Raw genomic sequence first — 20,648 nt, 5'->3', positions numbered from 1 at the left:
CTACAGACGTTAAAGTAACCTCTGGCGTGCCACAGGGGAGTGTTATGGGACCATTGATTTTCACATTATATATAAATGACCTAGTAGATAGTGTCGGAAGTTCCATGTGGCTTTCCGTGGATGATGCTGTAGTATACAGAGGAGTTGCAGCATTAGAAAATTGTAGCGAAATGCAGGGAGATCTGCAGCGGATAGGCACTTGGTGCAGGGAGTGGCAACTGTCCCTTAACATAAACAAATGTAATGTATTGCGAATACATAGAAAGAAGGATCCTTTATTGTATGATTATATGATAGCGGAACAAACACTGGTAGCAGTTACCTCCGTAAAATATCTGGGAGTTTGCGTGCGGAACGATTTGAAGTGGAATGATCATATAAAATTAATTGTTGGTAAGGCGGGTACCAGGTTGAGATTCATTGGGAGAGTGCTTAGAAAATGTAGTCCATCAACAAAGAAGGTGGCTTACAAAACATTCGTTCGACCTATACTTGAGTATTGCTCATCAGTGTGGGATCCGTACCAGATCGGGTTGACGGAGGAGGTAGAGAAGATCCAAAGAAGAGCGGCGCATTTCGTCACAGGGTTATTTGGTAACCGTGATAGCATTATGGAGATGTTTAATAAACTCAAGTGGCAGACTCTGCAAGAGAGGCGCTCTGCATCATGGTGTAGCTTGCTGTCCAGGTTTCTAGAGGGTGCGTTTCTGGATGAGGTATCGAATATATTGCTTCCCCCTACTTATACCTCCCGAGGAGATCACGAATGTAAAATTAGAGAGATTAGAGCGCGCACGGAGGCTTTCAGACAGTCGTTCTTCCCGCGAACCATACGCGACTGGAACAGGAAAGGAAGGTAATGACAGTGGCACGTAAAGTGCCCTCCGCCACACACCGTTGGGTGGCTTGCGGAGTATAAATGTAGATGTAGATGTAGACTGCATGCAATTGGTGTTGGAGCATTGTCCTCACACAGACTTGTGTGATGGTGCAGGAGCATTGCCCTTGCACCATACCGCATGCAACCATTGTGGGGCAGTGCTCTTAAACCAAGTCACATGTGACCATTGTGGGGGCAGTGCCCTTCGACCACATCAAATGCAACCAGTGTGAGGGCTTTGGCCTTGCACTACATCAAGCACGACCAGTGCAGGGGCAGTTCCATCACATCACATCGCACTCGACTGATGCTGAGACGGTGCCTTCATGCCACTTCAGGTGCAAGCGATATGGATGCAGTGCCCATGTGCCAAGTCAGTCACAACTGGTGTGGAGGTAGTGCCTTCGTGCCACATTGCACATGGTTTTACAACACTTTTTTGGAATGTTACCTGTGCAGGGGCAATGCTCTTCTGCCAAGTCGCTCGCCCTTGTGCAGTGCTCACATGCCGTGTGATGCACAGTCTGTGAGGGGGCATTACCCTCAAGCTGTGAAGTGTGTGACTAGTGTGCAGGTGGTAGCATTGGACTTTGTACAATGCTACCGATCCATGGGCGGTGCCCTGACACCATGTCATGAGAAATTGTTGAGGGAAGGCAGAACCCTCACACCACTTACTGTGCAACATGTGCAGGCTCAATTTCCTCACGCCATGTCATGCATGACTAATGTGGCAAAGTGCCCTTGCGCCATACACCAGTATGGGGGCAGTGCCCTGGTTCCCAGTCATAAGTGCCCATTGCATGGGCAATGCCACATCATGCACTTTCAGTGCAGGGGCGTGCCCTCGCCCTCATTGTAGGTAATGAGTGTGCTGGCTCCATGTATCATGTGACCAGTGTGGGAGCAGAGCCCTTACACCAAGTACTGAATGACCAGAGTGGCTGTGGTGCCTGCACCATGATGTGTGCATCCTGTATATCGGTGGTGCGCCTATGCAGCATTGCACTCGACCGATTTTGGGGCAGCTCCCTCTTGCCACATCGCTCATGACTCCTGCCTGAGCAGTGAACTTGTGCCAAGTCACACGCAAGGTGACCTGTGCTGGCTGCTGCCTCATACTGTGCCATGTGATGCTAGTGTGGGAGTGGTACGTAAGCATCGTGGCAGCATGTAATCATAGTGGGTCAGTTCACTCATAGCATGTTGTATGCAGTCAGTGCATGCTCGATATTTAGCATCTGCATGCATATGACCAGTGTGGGGGCAGTGCACTCACGCTTTGTCACATGCAGCTGGTGCAGAAGGCGCTACCTCTGCTTGGGTTGTGCATGACATGGCAGGAGGGGACCATTCCCAAAAAAATCGCATAAAACTTCTCATGAAGGCACTGCCCAAATTTCAGTGCAAGATACATGGCAAGATGGCAATGTCCTTACACAGTCAGTGCATGATGTGCCGTAAAGCACTGCCCTACATTGGTCGCACGTGCCAAGCGAGAGGGCCCTGCCCCTCCCCGGTCATGTCAAGCATGGTGTGAGGAAACTGCTCACACAAAGGTCATGTGGGGCTTAGTGTGAGGACATCACCCTCACTCTGGATGTGCACGATGTGGTGTGGGGGCACTGTCCCCAGACTGGGAACAGTGCACAATGTGGTGTGAGGGCACAGAGGACACATAAGTGACACACAATGTGGCACGAAGAACTGCCCACGCAATGATCGCAAGCAAGGTGGTCTGATGGCATCACCCCCACACCAGTTGCACGTGACTTGGTATGACGTAACCACACCTGCACCAGTTGCACTTGATGTGGAAACAGGGCAATGTCGCTGCAGTTGTCACATGTTGCTTGGCGGGAGGGCATTGGGCATTTGCCTGTAAATGAGTCACACACAAGGTGGTGGAAAGGTACCACCCCCACACTGGTAGCATGTGAAGTGGTGTGAGCGCACAGCCATGGCACCAGTTATGGACTTCATAGCGAGAAAACATTGCTGTGGACAGGTTACAAATGACATGCTGTGAGGACACCACTGATGTAACAGTAAACATGACATGGCATGAGAGTACTGCCAGTGCACTGGTCATGAGCAATGTGGTGTGAAGACACCTAGAACGCAATGATCACATGCAACAGGGCATGTGGGCACTGCAACCCCCATTATTGCATGCAACATAGCACAATGGCATTGCCTCCTTACAGGGTGAGCAAGACTTGGTGCGACCACACCACATCCTCATTGCTTGCATGCAACGTGGTGCGAGGGCACCTCCCTTGCTTCAGTCACGCTAATTTGGAGTGAGAACACCACCCTCACACAGGATACGCACGACAGAGCATAAGGCCACTGCTCCCGCAATGGTCACAGAGTACCTGGCGTGAGAGCAATGCCCACAATGCAAGGGCACCACACCCACAATGGTCATGCAGAAATGAGGCACAAGGGGACCAAACTTGCAACAGTCACATGCAATGTGGTGCATGGGCACCACCCTGGCAACGATCACATGTGACATTGTATGATGGTGTGACTCCCTTCAGGTCATGCACAAATTGGTACAAGGGCACTGCTCCTGCACAGTCACGTGTGACATGGTGTGTAGGTACCACAATGCATCATGTGTGCAAGCTACGATTCGAGGGCACTGCCTTCAAACTAGTTGCACACTACTTGACATGAGGGCAACGCCCCTGCATGGGCATGCGTGACTTGGCACAACAACACTCTCTCCACACAGGTCAGGTCGCACAAAATGTGGCGTGGGGGCACCATCCCTGCACCAGTTGTTCACGGCTTGGGTTGATGGCACTGCCCCCGCAAGATTCATGCACAACATGCTGCGAGGCTCAGCCCCTGCACAGTCTGCATATGATGCAGCACAAGGGCACTGACCCTTACCAGATGTGGGTGACCTGACATGAGGCTACCAGTCCCAGAACAGCTGCATGTGTCTCGGCTTAGGGCCACTGTCTGCAGTGCAAGCAACCGCAACATGGCACAAGAGCACCACGTCAGCACCAGTCTCATATGACATAGCGCAAGGACACGGAGATAAGAAATATTGCATGCAGTGTGGGGCATGGACATGGCCCCCGTGGTGAGCAAATGTGAGGTGGTGCATTGGCACAGCCCCTGCATAGGTCGCATGTGAATTGGCATGAGGACTCTGCTCACTCACTGATATCTAACAGCTGAACTAGTCATGTGTGACATAGCATGAGAGTATCGCCTCTGCACCAGTTGCATGTGATGTGGTGCGAGGGCACTTCTCTGAACCATCAGAGCACTGTTCCCACTCTAGGCATACAGTAACTGGCGCGACAGCGTCGCCACCATACTGGTCATGTCGAACTTCAACATGGCATGAGGGCACCACCCCTGCATCAGTCACACCACATTACAGGCAAATGACTCTGTCTTGATGATTTCAGGCCTTGTCACGCACGACCATTGGGGAGATAGTGCCCTTGTGGGACATCCCATGTGACTATTGCAAGCTTGGCACCCTTGTGCAAAGTTGTGTCCTACTTGCGCAGGACAGTGCCCTCGTGCTGAATTGTGCATGATCATGTGGAAGCAGTGCCCTTGACCCACATCACAACTCACTGGTGAGGGGGATGTGCTGTCACACCACATCGCAGGTGACCTGTTTGGGGTCGGTGCCCTCACACCAAGTCACACGCACCTCAACTGGGGTCGTGCTCTCAGGCCATGTCCCATTCCACCTTCGTAGGGGAGGTGCCATCAGGTGACGTCACACACGAGAAAGGCGGGTGCTGTGCCCTTTCACAAAATGGCACACAATAAGTGTGGGGAGCAGTAACCTTGCCCCAAGTTGTGCATGATTAATGCAGGGGTGGTGCTCTAACTCCACATTAAGCACAATGTTTGTGGAGCAGCCGCTTCTCACCCCATCTTTCATGGACAGTGCAGGTGTGGTGCAATGGGCCATGTCACATACGACTGGTGTAAATGTGATATCCCCACACAAAGTCGTGCACAGTTGATGTGGAAGCAGTATCTTCATCCACTCTGCACAACTGGTGCAGTGGTTGTGCCATTGCACCACCTCACAAGGGACAGGTGCAGATGCTCTCATGCCACATCACGTGAGACTGGTGCAGGGGTGGTGTTCTTACATGAAGTCACAAGTGACCTGACAATGGATGTTCCTAAATATTGCTGAAACTATGATGAATTCGAACATGATTTTTATCTAAATACTGGTCTGTAGCTATGCAGGAAAGATTACATAGGGAAGTTTTTTTAACGCTGAGCCCTTCCAAGCCCACCAGGGAAATGTAAGAAAATATTTTAAGAAATACTTGATTAAGATACGATACTGGAGTAGTTCCATTTCACAACGAGATGTGATAGGAATTTTGAAAGCTAAACTGCTCATTGATATTAGAGAATAGTTAATTATTGTATCTGAGTCTAATGTCAAAGAATTCATGTTTGTATTAGATTACATTGATATGATATGATTAATGAAGACACAAAGGCATATTATCATTTGCACAGCAGTAATCATGAAGGAAACAGAAACCACACAGAAAATTGTAAGCATCAACAGAATGATAATGGAGGATTCCACAGTCACCATAATAACAATCCAAACAATAGCCAAAACCACTTCAATATTAGAAAACAGAAGAAGCAAAATTACAGAGTCCATTCTAGATATACAAACAAAATTGGTGATCCGCAATGGCAATACGAGCTGGTTAACTACACCACATTCATTAATTGGGTGAATAATAGTAACATCAATAATGATAATTTGAGAGGAAATGGTACTACATTCAACAACCAACCACATGTATCACGTTCAGAAAACTAAATTCGAACCCGTTTAGTCCCAAATGGTCAGTCGAAGAATGGGAACTGGTTGAACAGGGAAAGGTTAATTTAATGAAATATGACAATGATAATGGTATCTGGGATGAACTGATTGCTGACACCTCAAACTGTCAACCTCAATCACAAATTATGTCACAGTTGGCTATACATGCCATGATTGGAGACATACCTACCACAGTGTCAATAGCCACTGTTGCTGCAACAAGGATAATTTGTCTAGGCTTCTTTCAAAGATTATGTCAGAAAATTAAGCTGCCTACCTTGCCAGTCAATGGTTGTAGGCTAGTAGGAGCTATTGGCACATGATCTCAGATAATTAAATAGCACACCTACTTTCTGCTAGCTGTAGGCAATGTGACAATGGTAGGCACATTCCTAACAGTAAAGGCATTAATCGCAGACTGCACAACAGGTATTGATTTCTTGCATGAAAAGAAGGCTACATGAGTGCAAAGTGGACGCTAATCACAACTGTGATCTTGGCATGGCAAATATTGACAGAGGATTAAAGTGGCGTTCATGGATAAAGAGACTACTAAATTACAGCAGCAGTATTCCAAAATAGTCACAAGGTTGAATACTGAACAGCAAATTGAATTAAAGTTGTCAGAATCTCAATGTCTGACTAGAATTCAGAGTACAGATTTGGTTAGTGTTTTATTGACACATGCAGAAGTATTTGAAGAAAAATTGGAGTCATTTAATCATATTGATGTTGCAGCTCTTTTGTCTGTGTTTTCTTTAACAATAATATATGTTTCTGAGTGGGGTCCGCCTTTAGCAAAACAATTTTGTTTTTTGTCCCAGACATGTTTCACTGCAGTTGCAGCATGATCAGTGTGTTTTTTTATTATTACGGCTGTTAAACATAAGGTATGTTCTTTACTGCTTCAATACATATAAATATTAATTTCTAAATCGTAATTACAGGTTTTTCAAGAGCACACAAAATTGTGTATTCAAACCTTCTTACCACATGGTGTGGTTTTCCTGCTATATTACGTTTTGCAGTGTCTGTTTTTCTTTACAGTTTGTCACCTGCAACTATATACAACTTAATGTAGGCTAAACATATACGATTTCTGAACCGTTATGGCTATGCCTGAGATTAATAATCTGTGTGAAAGGTTGTGTGTGTTTGTGTTTCTATTTACATTATGTTTCACTTATGGTTTCTTTAGTAGTCATCTTATTCATTGTCAAGTTCTGTGTATTGAGTTGTCACTACCACGGTCACTGTCTGGGACAAAAAACAAAATTGTGTTTTGCTTAAAGCGGACCCCACTCAAAAACATATGTTGGAGTCATTTAAGTTTATTTCTGTTACCTAAATATTTCTCCCCACAAACTATGCTGTCTACTTGTATACCCCATTCCCTCGTTGAAACATGCAGCTATTGCAATTGAGATACAAGTATCTGCCTACTCCCATACCCAGCTGCAATAAGACAAAGGAAATACATGCCCATATCGATTTGAAAAGATATTATAATTAGTAAGCTTCACAGGAAGAAATGAATACAGTGGAGACTTGATTAACCAGATTAATTGTTGTCTTAGGCCATTTGGATAACAAAAAAATCCAGATAACTGAATGTATTAAGAAAAGGAATATCTGTATTATTTATGCTAGAAAGATAACCTACTTCAGTCACTAATGGTTATCTTCTACGCATATTGTCATATGGTCATCTGTCTAGGGTTAATCATATTTAGAAGTTTATTCAAAACAACAACAAAAAATTAAGCTTATTGAAATCAACAAAAATCAATTTTTATTATGATATTATAACAACATTTTTGTATGTAGGTACATTTTTTCTTTAAGTTACTAAAATACTGCAACCTTAATCGTGAAATACCTGACAAAAGTAACTTGGGACAGTCACTGTAGCTTAATTTTGTTTAAAATATTTGGTAATGGTCATTTGGTACGAACGATTTTTTCTCTTCATTGCTGTTACATCACGAAAGTGTTTTAATTGTAGTAAAGTCATGGTATCACACATTTTTTGAACAATTTGAAAGCTGTTCCTTGGGCTTGAAATACTTCTGCATGAAATGATTCTCCATCATTTTCTACATCTACGGTTTCTTCTGTTTCATCTTCTTGCATTTTCTGCTGTTTGTTTGCCTGTAATATATTTTCAATAATTACATCATGTGCCATGATCTTTTAGCCAATTACAGCTTCTCTCTGACTGCCAAAGAGATCCAACGAAGTAGTTACACAATAACTCTTTGCTTTTTAAGCTCGAACACCAATCAACTGAAATATCTAAGTCAGTACAAAGAATTGTCATAAAAATCAAAGAGTAAAGCAGATTATCCGTGCACCTATCGCCACAGAATAATGCTGCGCTTCACTGCGCATTCGCAGATGCTCTTCTGACGACTCACACACAGCCCCCCTCCCCACCCCTTCCCCCATGGTAGAGCGGAGCTCAGGGAGTGTGGGGGAATTTATATTCCACCCAACGCCTAGTGTGTACTGAAGGCGTTGCTTGAACTTCCGCAGCCTTCGGTGCTGGCAGTGAAGGAAACATTCCTCTTGTGGCGCCCAGACGGTGTTGTCCGTGTCCAGTTGTGTGGAAGGCAACACTTCGTGTCCAGCGTGTATTTCCTCTTCGGTCGGTAACATATGTGCAGGTTTGACCCGTTCCAACGATACCTCTTGGCTCTTCCCATTTTGATCTATATGCATGGTGTGTTCGCCCCAGGAGAGCAGTCTGCAAGGACGAGAATATTGGGTCTGCAGCGGCGACTTGACAGCAACACATGTGTACATGACAGTAGATCTTTGTGCGCAAACATAGCTACTGCACCATGAGTCGAGACGACGGACGGGCGAAGTCCGGTCATATGATCTCTCACCATTTGCAGTACATAAGGCAATTCGGACTGTCGTCCTCCGGTTTCATCAGCGAATAATTTTGCGGGCAGTCTTAAGTGTTCACCACAAACCAGTTCTGAGTGGATGCTCCTAAATCCGTTTTTAATGCTGTACGCCCAAAGAAACCAGTGGCATAGCTGAAAAGCTGACGACCAAGATTGCGTGTGGCACATTAAAGCTGTTTTTAACATTCCATGCCAGCGTTCCACCATTCCATTGCTTGGCTGGTAAGCCGTGGTATGATGATGGTGGAAACCGCAGAGGTTGGCCAGTTCTGAGAACAGCGTCGATTCGATTTGACGCCCCTGGTCTGTAGTGACATGTAAAGGGCAGCCAAAATGTGCGATCCACGACTAAAGAAATACCCGTGCCCCCGTTTCCACGGACACGTCCGATAATGGAATCGCCTCCGCCCATCTGGGGAAGCGGTCCACTGTTGTGAGGGGGTAACGGTATCCTTCCGACGGCAGGAGAGGTCCCACGATGTCCATGTGCACATGTGTGAAACGTTGCGTCGTAAGGGGAAGGTCTCCTATCGCTTTGTGCACATGTCGTCCAACCTTGGTCCTGTGAGAATCTAAGCACGTTTTTGCCCAACTACGCCAGTCCTTCTTTATATTGGCCACACGAATCTGTCCGTCATCAGTTTGACGCTGGCGTTTATTCCCGGATGAGCCATCCCATGGATACTGTCAATTATTGCCCTCCCAATTTCAGGTACAAAAGGTCTCGGTTTCCCCTGTGATACGTCGCACCAAACTCGGAAACGTTCACCAGCAGGTTGTATTCGCCGCAGACGTAAAGCAGATGTACTGCCGCAACGGAGTTCGGCGAGGTGTTGGACTGTCTCTTGCGCAGCAGGTAACTCCTTGTAGTCAGTAGCATGAGAGATCGAGTCCAACCGAAACAGGAAATCCGCCTGGACTTTCTCATTTACTTTTATGTGCTGCGGGTCTGTGGTGAATTGGGTGATGAATTCAAGTTATCTAAATTGTCTCAGTGAGCAGCCATCCTTGTTCCTACTGTAGGCGAAAGTAATCGGCTTGTGGTCTGTGAAAACCGTGAATGGTCTGGCTTCCGCTTGCGGCCGGAAGTGTCTGACAGCTTCGTAAATTGCCAGCAAGTCCCTGTCGTAAGCGCTCCATTTAACCTGTGTCGACGTAAGCTTACGGGAGAAGCCCAGGGGCTGCCAGATGCCTTCGACATGCTGGTGTAGAGCTGCACCAATGGCTTGCTGGCTAGCATCCACAACAATTGCCAGTCACGCCTGAGAAACCGGGCGTGCCTGATGATTGCCTGACGTAGAGACGCCATAATCTTATCGAATGACGTCAACATCTCTGGTGTCCACTGCAAAGGTCGTTTGCCCACTGCGTCGTTGCCGGCTAGTGCTGACGTCAAAGTTGCCTCGATGACCGGTGCATTAGACAGATGTTGTCTGTAGAAATTAACTGCTCCAAGGAACCGGCGAAGTTGGTGATAATCGACGATGTGAGCCATGTCTTCGATAACGAGAAGTTTATCATGCAGTGGGATAATGCCGGCTGCTGTCACTGAGTATGCCAAGAATGGCACCTGACATCGTCGAAGCAAACACTTTGATTCAGCGACCGAAATGCCGTATGCATCAAGAAGCTGGTAAACTGTCTTCGGATGCAGTTCGTGTTCGTCGACAAACCGTTGCCAAGTTTGTGCCTCATTTTTCAAACCAGACGGTACGCGGGGGTATTCGAATAAGCCCAATGGTGTCGTGACAGCCGTCTTCGGTATATCAGCAGGTGCGCCCGGTATCTGGTGATATGCTTTCCAGCAATCAATGACGCTGAAAATAGTCGCACATGCTAGCGCGAGCGTAAAATCCCTGATATGTGGTATCGGATAACGATCGGGAATGGTACGTGTATTAAGTGCCCGATAGTCTCTTACAGGTTTAGAAGCATGAAACCGGTATTTGGTTGCAATAATCACACTCTTTTGTTTGAAACTGATAAACAATATTCTACACATTTCTTCCGCCTCTCTGACAGGCTATGAACGCCACGCGAATAAAAAAGAGTTCTTCTTTTGAAGCGAACCAGTCAGCGAGCAATTTTCGTACTTTTTCATACGACCTGAATCAGCGAGAGCGTGTCCCAGTGATGCAAATAGATGACAATCGGACGGAGTCAAGTCTGTAGAATAAGCCGCATGCCATAGTATTTCTCAACTGAACACCAAGACCCGTTTTATTGCGTTGATGGGGCGTTATCATGGAGCAATACGACTTTCCTTATTCCATATTCCGGTCGTTTTTCAGGTAATGCTCGATTTAAATCGATCATTTCCTGTCGGTAGCCATCAGTGTTAACACGTTTCACAAGGTTTTAGCGGCTCATAATAGATGACATTCTTCTCATCCCACCAAACACAGAACATTGTCTTCTTTCCAAAGCCATTTGGTCTTGCAGTGGATGTCGATGGTTTGCCTGGATTTATCCATGATTTACGACGCTTAGGATTCTCGAAGTACGAGGGTTAACTGAAAAGTAATGCCTCTACCTTCGTAACTCTTCAACAGTTGGCAGCACTGGTATGCGACAGGTACTGGTTTGTTCCATAGCCTCTTCTGCACAGCTCCAGTTGGCGGGAAGCAATTGAACGGTTGTGTTGTTACAGTGTAAGGTATGGAACCCTGCGCAGATGGTAGGTCAATGCGATTTAAGCAACGTGCTGTCATTGAATTCTTGACAGTAGAAGGTGTCACCCCAAAGTAGATTCATGAGAGAATGAAAGTAGTTTATGGTGATTGTGTTGGTGTGAGTACTGTGCGTCGTTGGGCGAGTAAGTTTAAAGATGAGGCGGGAACATTTGACCGTGACAAAGAGTTGGACGGCCTGTGACAGCAACCACCGAGTTTCCCAAGGAAAATGTTGAAGACTGATTCAGGACGATCGTCTTATCACTCAGACAGAAACTGCAAGCACGGTCGGCATTTCACAAGAACATGTGGGTCACATTATTGCTTTACATGGCTATCGGAAGATCTGTGCACGATGGGTACCCCAGATGCTGATTCCTGAAATGAAAGTACACAGACTTGAAATTTGCCAGGATCTCCTCTCACGTTACGAGAATGAAGGTGACGCCTTTCTCCATTCAATTGTGACAGGAGACGTATCTGGGTACACCATTACGACCCGCAGGCGAAACGTCAGTCTATGGAATATCGACACAAAGGCTCGTCCCAGAAAAAGAATTTGAAGACGCAGCCCTCAGCTGGAAAAATCATGGTCACGTTGTTCTGGGACGCAGATTGTGTTATCCATGTTGATTTTCTTGATTATGGAACACAATAAATTCAGAGCGTTACAGCACAACGCTGCGATCTCTGAAACGACGGCTAACAAGGGTCCGAAAGGAAAAGGGAAATGTTTTCCTGCAGCATGACAATGCCAAACCACACACTTCACGTGCCACCGTATCAGAACTTCAGAGACAGAATCTCACCACTGTACGACATCCTCCATACAGTCCAAATTTAGCATCGTCTGACTTCCATCTATTTCCGATAATGAAAGACGATGTGTGGGGACATCATTATGCTTCTGATGAAGACGTTGAGAGAACTGTGGCGACTTCAGAAAACTGTATCCAATTGACCGGTGATTATGTGGAAAAGTGAATAATGGTAATTAAAGATCACATTCTAAGGATTATTTAAGCGTTTGATTTATTAAAATCCATACCCAATTAACGAAGGTCGAGGCATTACTTTTCATTCAACTCTCGTATATCCATTTTTCATCACCAGTCACTGTTTGATGGAGGAACGGGTTTCTTTTGTATCTGGCGAGCAGCATTTCACAAAACATCTTCCAATTTACTTGCTGTCTTTCATTTTTCCTGTGGAACCAATCTTCCGACTTTCTGCACCTTTCCCATAGCTTTCAACCGAAGAGAAACGGCTTTCTGCAACACATTCAATTGTTCGACGAGTTTCTGTTGAGTCTGAGTATCATCTTCATCCAATAAGGCCCGTAATTCGTCGACATGAATTTTTTTCGATGGTTTCCCGCACTCGTCGTGTCTCACGTCAATATGATCACTTCTGAATTTTTTGAATCACTCGAAACAGTATGTTTTCCCAAGAGCACGTTAGTGGAAAGCTACGACAAGCATTCGATGCAATTCTGCAGCAGTTTTCTTCAAATGATAACAGAAAACCAATGCTGTCCGCAAATCGTAGTTTGCGGGCACAAAACTCGACATGTTTACGGGTTTGAAACAGATATCGATGAATGGAACTTGGGTTACTGTGTGTTGACATTCGTCGTCAGCAGTTACAGTAAGCAGATGGCGCTGCAGACGCAGTCTCACGGGCCCTACACTCACGGCTAGCACTATCTATAGGGAAATTCCGGTTTCATACTTCTACACCTGGTACATCGGCTCCATGTCCCGTCTTTCCTCTTTACTAGATGAAGTGGCGATGACTACGGGCAGTCGGACTTACGGGCGAATTCAGAGGGCAAACTTCTTCGAATTCTGCCTTCGCTGCGGCGAAACGACCAAGAGGTAACCTGCACGGGCGCTGAGACACTGACTGACCGGGTGTAGTCCTGATGTGATGAACCACGTTGTGCTTAACTCTGTGCGCACACGGCACGGAGTTTGCTGAGTTTGCTACGAGTGGCGCGAACCCTCCCCCCCCCCCCCCCCCTGCCGGTCATAAAACGTAGTCAGAGAACCTCTTCCTAGGGTGCATTTAATGCACTGCGTATCCCGCCAGATGCTCGACGAGTCAATAGCTACTTCAACTGCATATTGAAATACGAGGGGCAGAATGAGATTTTCACTCTGCAGCAGATATGAAACTTCCTAGCAGATTAAAAGTGTGTGCCTGACCGAGACTCAAACTCGGCGCCTTTGGCTTTCGCAGGCAAGTGCTCTCCATCCGAGCTACCCCAAGAGCATTTGCCCGTGAAAGCCAAAGGTCCCGAGTTTGAGTCTGGGTCAGGCACACAGTTTTACTCTGCCAGGAAGTTTCAAATACGAGGGGCGTTTGAAAAGTCCGTGCAAAGCCCGAGAGATGGCACCACCGGCGCGTATCGAGGTCATCTTTAGCTAGTAGCATCTTTGAAAAGAATGCACACCAGGTTTCAACCATATTGGTCTATTTCTTTGTGTTTGGCATTAGTGTGAATCAAAGAAGTCGAGTGATTGTCAAAAAATGGACGAAAATGAATTTCGTGTGGCGATTAAACATTACTGTATGAAAGGCAAAACGCCTCAGGAGACTAAAGAGAAGCTTGATAAACATTACACTGACTCTGCACCTTCGATTAGATCAGTTTATAAATGGTTTCAAAATTTTGGGCGTGGCCATATGGGCACAAGTGATGCTGAACGTTCTGGACGCCATGTGGAGGTTACAACTCCAGAAATCATTGTAAAATCCATGATATGGTGATGGATAACAGAAGAGTTAAGGTGCGTGAGATTGCTAGTGCTGTGGGCATCTCGAATGAACGGGTACATAATATTTTGCATAAACATTTGGACATGAAAAAGCTATCCGCAAGATGGGTTCCACGATTGCTCACGTTTGACCAAAAACGGAATCGTGTGAAGTGTTGCAAGGATTGTTTGCAGCTGTTCAGGAAGAATCTGCAGGACTTCAAGCATCGTTTCGTCACTGTGGATGAAACATGGATACATTACTGTACTCCTGAGACCAAACAACAATCTAAACAATGGGTTACCAAGAGATAATCTGCACCGAAAAAGGCGAAGACCATTCCTTTGGCCGGAAAGGTTATGGCGACTGTCTTTTGGGATTCGCAAGGGTTAATCCTCATCGACTATCTGGAATAGGGTAAAACTATCACAAGTGCATATTATTCATCTTTATTGGACCTTTTGAAAACAAGGCTGCAAGGACAACGCCGGCGATTGGACCGCAAAAAAATCCTTTTCCATCACGACAACGCACCAGCACACACCTCAGCAGTTGTGGTCGCAAAATTAATGGAAAGAGGATTCCAACTCATTTCATATCCCCCCTGTTCTCCAGACTTGGCTCCCTCGGACTACTATTTGTTCCCCAATTTGAAGAAATGGCTGGTGGTACAAAGATTTTATTCAAACAAGGAGATGATTCCAGCAAGTAATAGTTATTTTGCAGACTTGGACAATTCCTATTATTTGGACGGGATCAACATATTAGAACAGCGTTGCACGAAATGTATAAGTCTAAAAGGAGACTATGTCGAAAAATAAAAAAGGCTTACCCCAAACATGTAAGTAGTTTTTATTTTTGCACGGACTTTTCAAATGCCCCTCGTAAGAAATCCGCACCCAATAGTGCAATCACGAAAGTCCACGGTAAACTATGTTGTAAACCGAGGTCTAGGTTTATCTGGCGTTTCCCACAAGTCATTGTTGAAGTCTGGTTTGCTGTTGCGAGCTTTGAGATGGAGGACGCTTCACGTCGCAGCTTCTAACAGACAATGCACTGACGTCCGAACCTGAGTCGGGTTAGATAATCACGACCGCATTTAACGTCTGTGACAAAAAGTCGATGGGACAGCGAGGGTAAAGAAGAAAGGTTACTCACCAGTAGCTACCCCTCAGCGCTCTCAACTTGCAGTGGTAGGCGCTGGACCACGAACTCGCGACCGGGCGGATCCTATCGCCGGCCGCTGTCGCCATTTGGGTGAGTGCCGGGTGATGTGCACCGTGTCGCCTTGTTTACTAAGCGACGATGGTACCATTAGATAGCTCCTTAGACATGTTGCCGTCTTCCTTGCTCTTCTTGTAGGTGCCTGCCTTGCCTCCGAGCAACGTCGATATCTGTCACCGCAAGCCTGCTCTGCGGTAGACGATACTGAACGGTGCTGCATTTGTTCTCCTACAACGGAATTAAATGTACGGTATCACCACCTTAGTTAACTACAGCTTATCTCTGTCTACTAAAGAGATCTAGCGAAGTAGTCAAGCAATAACTCTTTTTTCCTTTGAGCTCAAACACCAATCAACTGAAATATCTAAGTCAATATAGAGAACAGTCATAAAAATCAAAGAGTAAAGCAGGTTATCCGTGCACTTGTCGCCACAGAGTAATGCTGGACTTCACTGTCCATTCACAGATGTTCTTCTGGCGACTCCCATAATCTGAAAACCTTGATCATTACTGTCACAAGTGGGCCACTCTTCCATGTCATCAGCATAACGTTCCTGATGTGTTTATATGTCTGTTCTTAGCTCGTTTATTTAACCCAAAACAGAATCATTCATATCGGTTACTGCATTTTCCTGCTTCCATTTCAGTATCCTGCTCCAAGCTTTGCTCCAAATCTTCCTTTAAATAAAATCCCACTCATCTACCAACATATAACAGCACTCCTTTATGTTCATTCGATTGAAAAATGACAAATTGATTTCTATATTATCTTCATCAACAGATAACAATCTACTTAAAAGTAGTTTTCTATAAAATCATTTTAACATTTCAATGATACTTGATCCATTGGTTGCTTCAAGGACGTCACATTAGAAGGCAACAATTGTGCTGTAAACATGGCGTTCTATCTCTCTAACACAGGGCTTAACAACTGGCCGGTTTTGAGCGCGAGTACTCGGGTCTGCTCAGGCATGTGCTCGCGAGCAGGTGCAAGGTCGCGGAGTAGGAAAGGAGGGGAGGGAGGGGAAATGCGCGCGCACGTTTGAATAGGGCCGCAGCATGCCCATTGAATTCGCACCTACTGTGTAACGTTTAAAGTACTACGATCAGCTCTAACAGTCACTTCGCTGGTTAAGAATCACGTCAAGTCGCCGTTGTGTAACCCCAACGATGCTTTCGCAGTTCAACCGCCATTGGCAGGAATTGTATCTGTTTACAGAAAAAGATGGAGTTGCAAAATGTTTAGTATGTCACAAAACGCTGAATTCTTTTAGGAAATTTAATTTGCAGCGACATTATATGTCGTACCACGCGAAAGACTACGGAAGTGGAAAATGTGATGGACCAGATCGTGCACAGGAAGTTATTAAACTTAAAAGGAAGCTATCCGAAGAAGATCTGGACGACGAAGAAAAATCAACAGGCAGCTCTCAGAGTGAGTTACAAAATTGCTTTGCTTTTAGCAAAATCCCTGCGCCCCTTCACTGATGTGCGATTTAATAAAAGAGTGTTTGGTAGCTGCAGCGGAACATTTGTGTCCATCTCAAGTTGAACAGTTTCTGATTGTGCCATTATCTAACATGATCATTATGCGTCGCATACAGGACATGGCAGACGACGTCCAGAGCCAGCTTGCAAATATCTGTAAAGATTTTATGGCGTATTCTCTAGCTCTGGACGAAAGTGTTGATATCACTGGAACAGACAGCTTGTCATATTTATTAGAGATGTTAATAGAGATCTTCAGGTGAGGGAGGAGCTCCTCGATGTAGTAGCCATGAAGAACACTGCAACTGGAGGTGATATTTTAAGTAGTGTTGAAGAAAGTGTTGAAAATATAGGATTGTCGTGGAATTCTTTAGTTTCAGTGTCTACAGACGGTGCACCAGCGATGACAGGGAAAGAATCAGGTTTCGTTGCGCTGTTGAAGGAGAAAATGCAAAAATTGATCGTGCCGAATGAAATAAGGGGCGTTCACTGTGTGATCCACCAGGAAAACTTATGTGCAAAGAGTATCACTCTAAAAAATGTGATGAGTGTTGTTGTTCGTACAACCAATTATATAAGGAAGCATAGGCTACAACACAGACAATTTAAAAGCTTTCTTGAGGATGTAGAAAACCAGTATGGTAGCCTGCCTTATCACAGCGAGGTCCGCTGGCTTAGTCGTGGCGAATTATTAAATCGATTTTTTTGCCTATTAGATGAGATAAATATGTTCATGGAAATAAATAACATGTGTGTTCCTGAACTGAAAGAGCCTTCATGGAAATGTGATCTCGCGTTCTTAGCAGATTTAACTAGCCATCTGAATGCTTTGAACATTTCACTACAAGGTAAAGATCTGCTAATTACTCGTTTCATAGATCGGATACGAGCTTTTAAAATGAAATTGACACTTTGGGGCCGGCCGGAGTGGCCGAGCGGTTAAAGGCGCTACAGTCTGGCCTGCCTCGGGCATGGATGTGTGTGATGTCCTTAGGTTAGTTAGGTTTAAGTAGTTCTAAGTTCTAGGGGACTGATGACCACAGCAGTTGAGTCCCATAGTGCTCAGAGCCATCTGAACCATTTTTGACACTTTGGGTGAGTCAGCTGGAAACAGGAAATCTAGCTCATTTTCCTAAATTACCATCCATGCAAGATGTTCACAAAAACTGTGAACGTTATTCACATAGTTTAGTTGCCCTTAAGGACGAATTTGATCAACGCTTTCAAGATCTGACAGCACTAGACAGTGATTTTGATCTGTTCTCCTCTCCATAGTCAGCGAATATTGAAGAGATTCGTCCTGAGCTGCAACTAGAAATTATTGACCTGCAGTGTGACAGAGAATACAGAGACAAATTTCAGAACAAGAAAAACATTTTGGAATTCTACAGACACTTCCCTCAGGATAGATTTCCTCGTTTGCACAAACTGGCGGTTACAATAATATCAATGTTCGGTTCCACGTATGTTTGTGAACAACTGTTCCCTGCAATGAAATGTAACAAGACACGCCTGAGAAACGCATTTTCTGATCGAAATTTAAACTACACGCTGCGCCTACAATGCACAAGAACAATTACTCCGAACATAAACGCAATTGTAAAGGGCAAAAAGTACAAGATAACCGAGAATCCCACACTTCAGTGACACCTTTTATTGTGTAACAGTTCACAAATTAATACGAATGTAGAGGCATACACTAAGCTAATAAAATTATCTGGCACGTGTATCATTTGTCGCAGTATAATTCATGAGTGATATCCCTACAGGCGGCCGCGGATTTACATTGACTGGCGGCAGCTGTTGTGTGCCTCACATGACTCTCCCCACTCTCCGCTCTGGTCCGGTAGTGGGGGTAGCGTGCTCGCACTGCTCCATGCTCGCTCCTTGCTGCTCACAACTTGCTCCGCGAGCACGTATGTTGTGAAGCCCTGCTCTAACAGGTCAGCAGAAGGATGGGTTCGCAAATTATTCAGTAGAAGTAGGACTTCTCCTGGTTTGTCAGTTACGTTTTGAAATTTTTTTACTTCAGAGATAAAATTGTGTGTATATCAATGAATATATCAGTGTTCATTCATGTACTTTTTTTGTTTTTTGAAATTATAGGAGCCCTGATATTTTTGGAATGAGCAAAGGCATTTTATGGGTCCCAGTAGGGCCTGTACAAACTAATATTATTACTCACTCTTTATTAGTTTTATTTCCTAGAGCTGAACTCTCTTGATGAGAAGCTAAGGATTTTGATAGTAATGATTTTCAGTTTAATCCGGTTTCATGAAAAATGTTAACAAAATCCAAGAAATAGTCATTTTCGACCAATTCTTTTTTAAAACCACCTTTAAAATAATTTGCTGCATCTCAATCAGCTGACAGTTTTTCATCTTGTATTTCCACTTCGCAAATTCCATGACAAGATTTTAAAACTCTACAATCATCTGTCACTTGCCACAAATGATTCATCACTACCTATTTGTTTGTTTAATTCTAGTGCCTACTAACAGGGCAAAGGACCAGTTGCTCAGTTGATTGTTTTTGTAAAAACTACCAATACAAAGCTTCTTCCAAAATCTCATTTTTTTTTGTTTCATCATCACTTTTCAGTGTTTACTCCCATCTTTACCATCAAATTTAAAGGTGTACTTCAAAACTGGATTCGCCTTAATCTCACCTATCAATGGACTGCCTACGCCATACTTATCACTTAACTTACAACCAGTTTTCCTTTATTTTTAATGAATCTGAAATGTTCATTTTATCTTTAAGTTATAACACCATTCTCTTGCATTTTGACTTTTTCAGCAGACACATGACACGGAGCAGTGGTTGGCAACTGCCTAACTCAAAAATTAACGAAAGGCGCACTGTCTAACTTAAACAAAAATTAAATAAGCGACTCGCGGATTGCGGTGAGTGCGGGCGGGTAGTGCCAGGTATGTAGTGCCACGATATGTCCAGGCAGCACGAAATAAAGTATAAAGATGTTTGCTTGTGGTCGACGTTGGGGTAATTGCGAATCCATATAACTACTGAGATCCAGATAATTGATTCTCCATTGTAGTATGATAAGTGGGTAAACATCCATGTGTGAATGGATATGTAAAAGTAAGTGTAGAGTTAAGTTCTTTCATGAAACATGTGATATGTCATTAACATAATATTGATGTGTACTTGTGAACATTCAAGGGATAGTCAAAATAATGTGAACATCTGTATTTACTTGGTAATGGTTTATTAATACGGGGTTGGACCCCTATTTGCCCGTAATACAGCTGCGATTCTTCTTGGAGTACTGGCATGTAATGATTGTATAGTCTCCAGTGGAATGTTATGCCACTCTTCGATCAGAACCTCTTCTAACTCTCGTAGTGACGAGGGAGGCGAAAGTCTTCTCCGGAGTCCGCGCTCCAATACTGCCCACAAGGGTTCGATAATGTTCAAGTGCTGGGCAGGGAAGACGCTGCAGTTCATTGCACGCTCCTACTACCGCGATTGTACTGTCCTGGTTGTGTGAATAGGTGCATTATCTTCCTGAAATATCTACGTCTACATCTACAGGGATACTCTACAAATCACATTTAAGTATCTGACAGAGGGTTCATCGAACCACGTTCACAATTCTCTATTATTCCAATCTCGTATAGCGTGCGTAAAGAACGAACACCTATATCTTACCGTACGAGCCCTGATTTCCCTTATTTTATCGTGGTTATCGTTTCTCCCTATGTAGGTCGGTGTCAACAAAATATTTTCGCATTCGGAGGAGAAAGTTAGCCATTGGAATTTCCTGAGAAGATTCCATGGCAACGAAAAACGCCTTTCTTTTAATGATGTCCAGCCCAAATCCCGTATCATTTCAG

At 44.7% G+C, this 20,648-nt stretch overlaps 1 protein-coding gene across 1 annotated transcript in view; it reads right to left on the bottom strand.

The window, feature by feature from the left end:
- Positions 1–7,742: 7,742 nt before the first annotated feature.
- The window catches only part of LOC124596467 (UDP-glycosyltransferase UGT5-like), a 59,713-nt gene continuing 46,807 nt past the window's right edge, over positions 7,743–20,648 (bottom strand). The window contains exon 7 of the mRNA XM_047135610.1: positions 7,743–7,883. Within this exon, the coding sequence (XP_046991566.1) occupies positions 7,743–7,883 (141 nt within the window). The remainder of the gene's footprint in view (positions 7,884–20,648) is intronic.

The sequence above is a fragment of the Schistocerca americana genome, chromosome 1 (assembly GCF_021461395.2).
Source record: "Schistocerca americana isolate TAMUIC-IGC-003095 chromosome 1, iqSchAmer2.1, whole genome shotgun sequence".
Classification (NCBI taxonomy): domain Eukaryota; kingdom Metazoa; phylum Arthropoda; class Insecta; order Orthoptera; family Acrididae; genus Schistocerca; species Schistocerca americana.
Note: the sequence above shows the minus strand (reverse complement) of the source record. Positions and strands in the feature narration are given on the sequence as shown.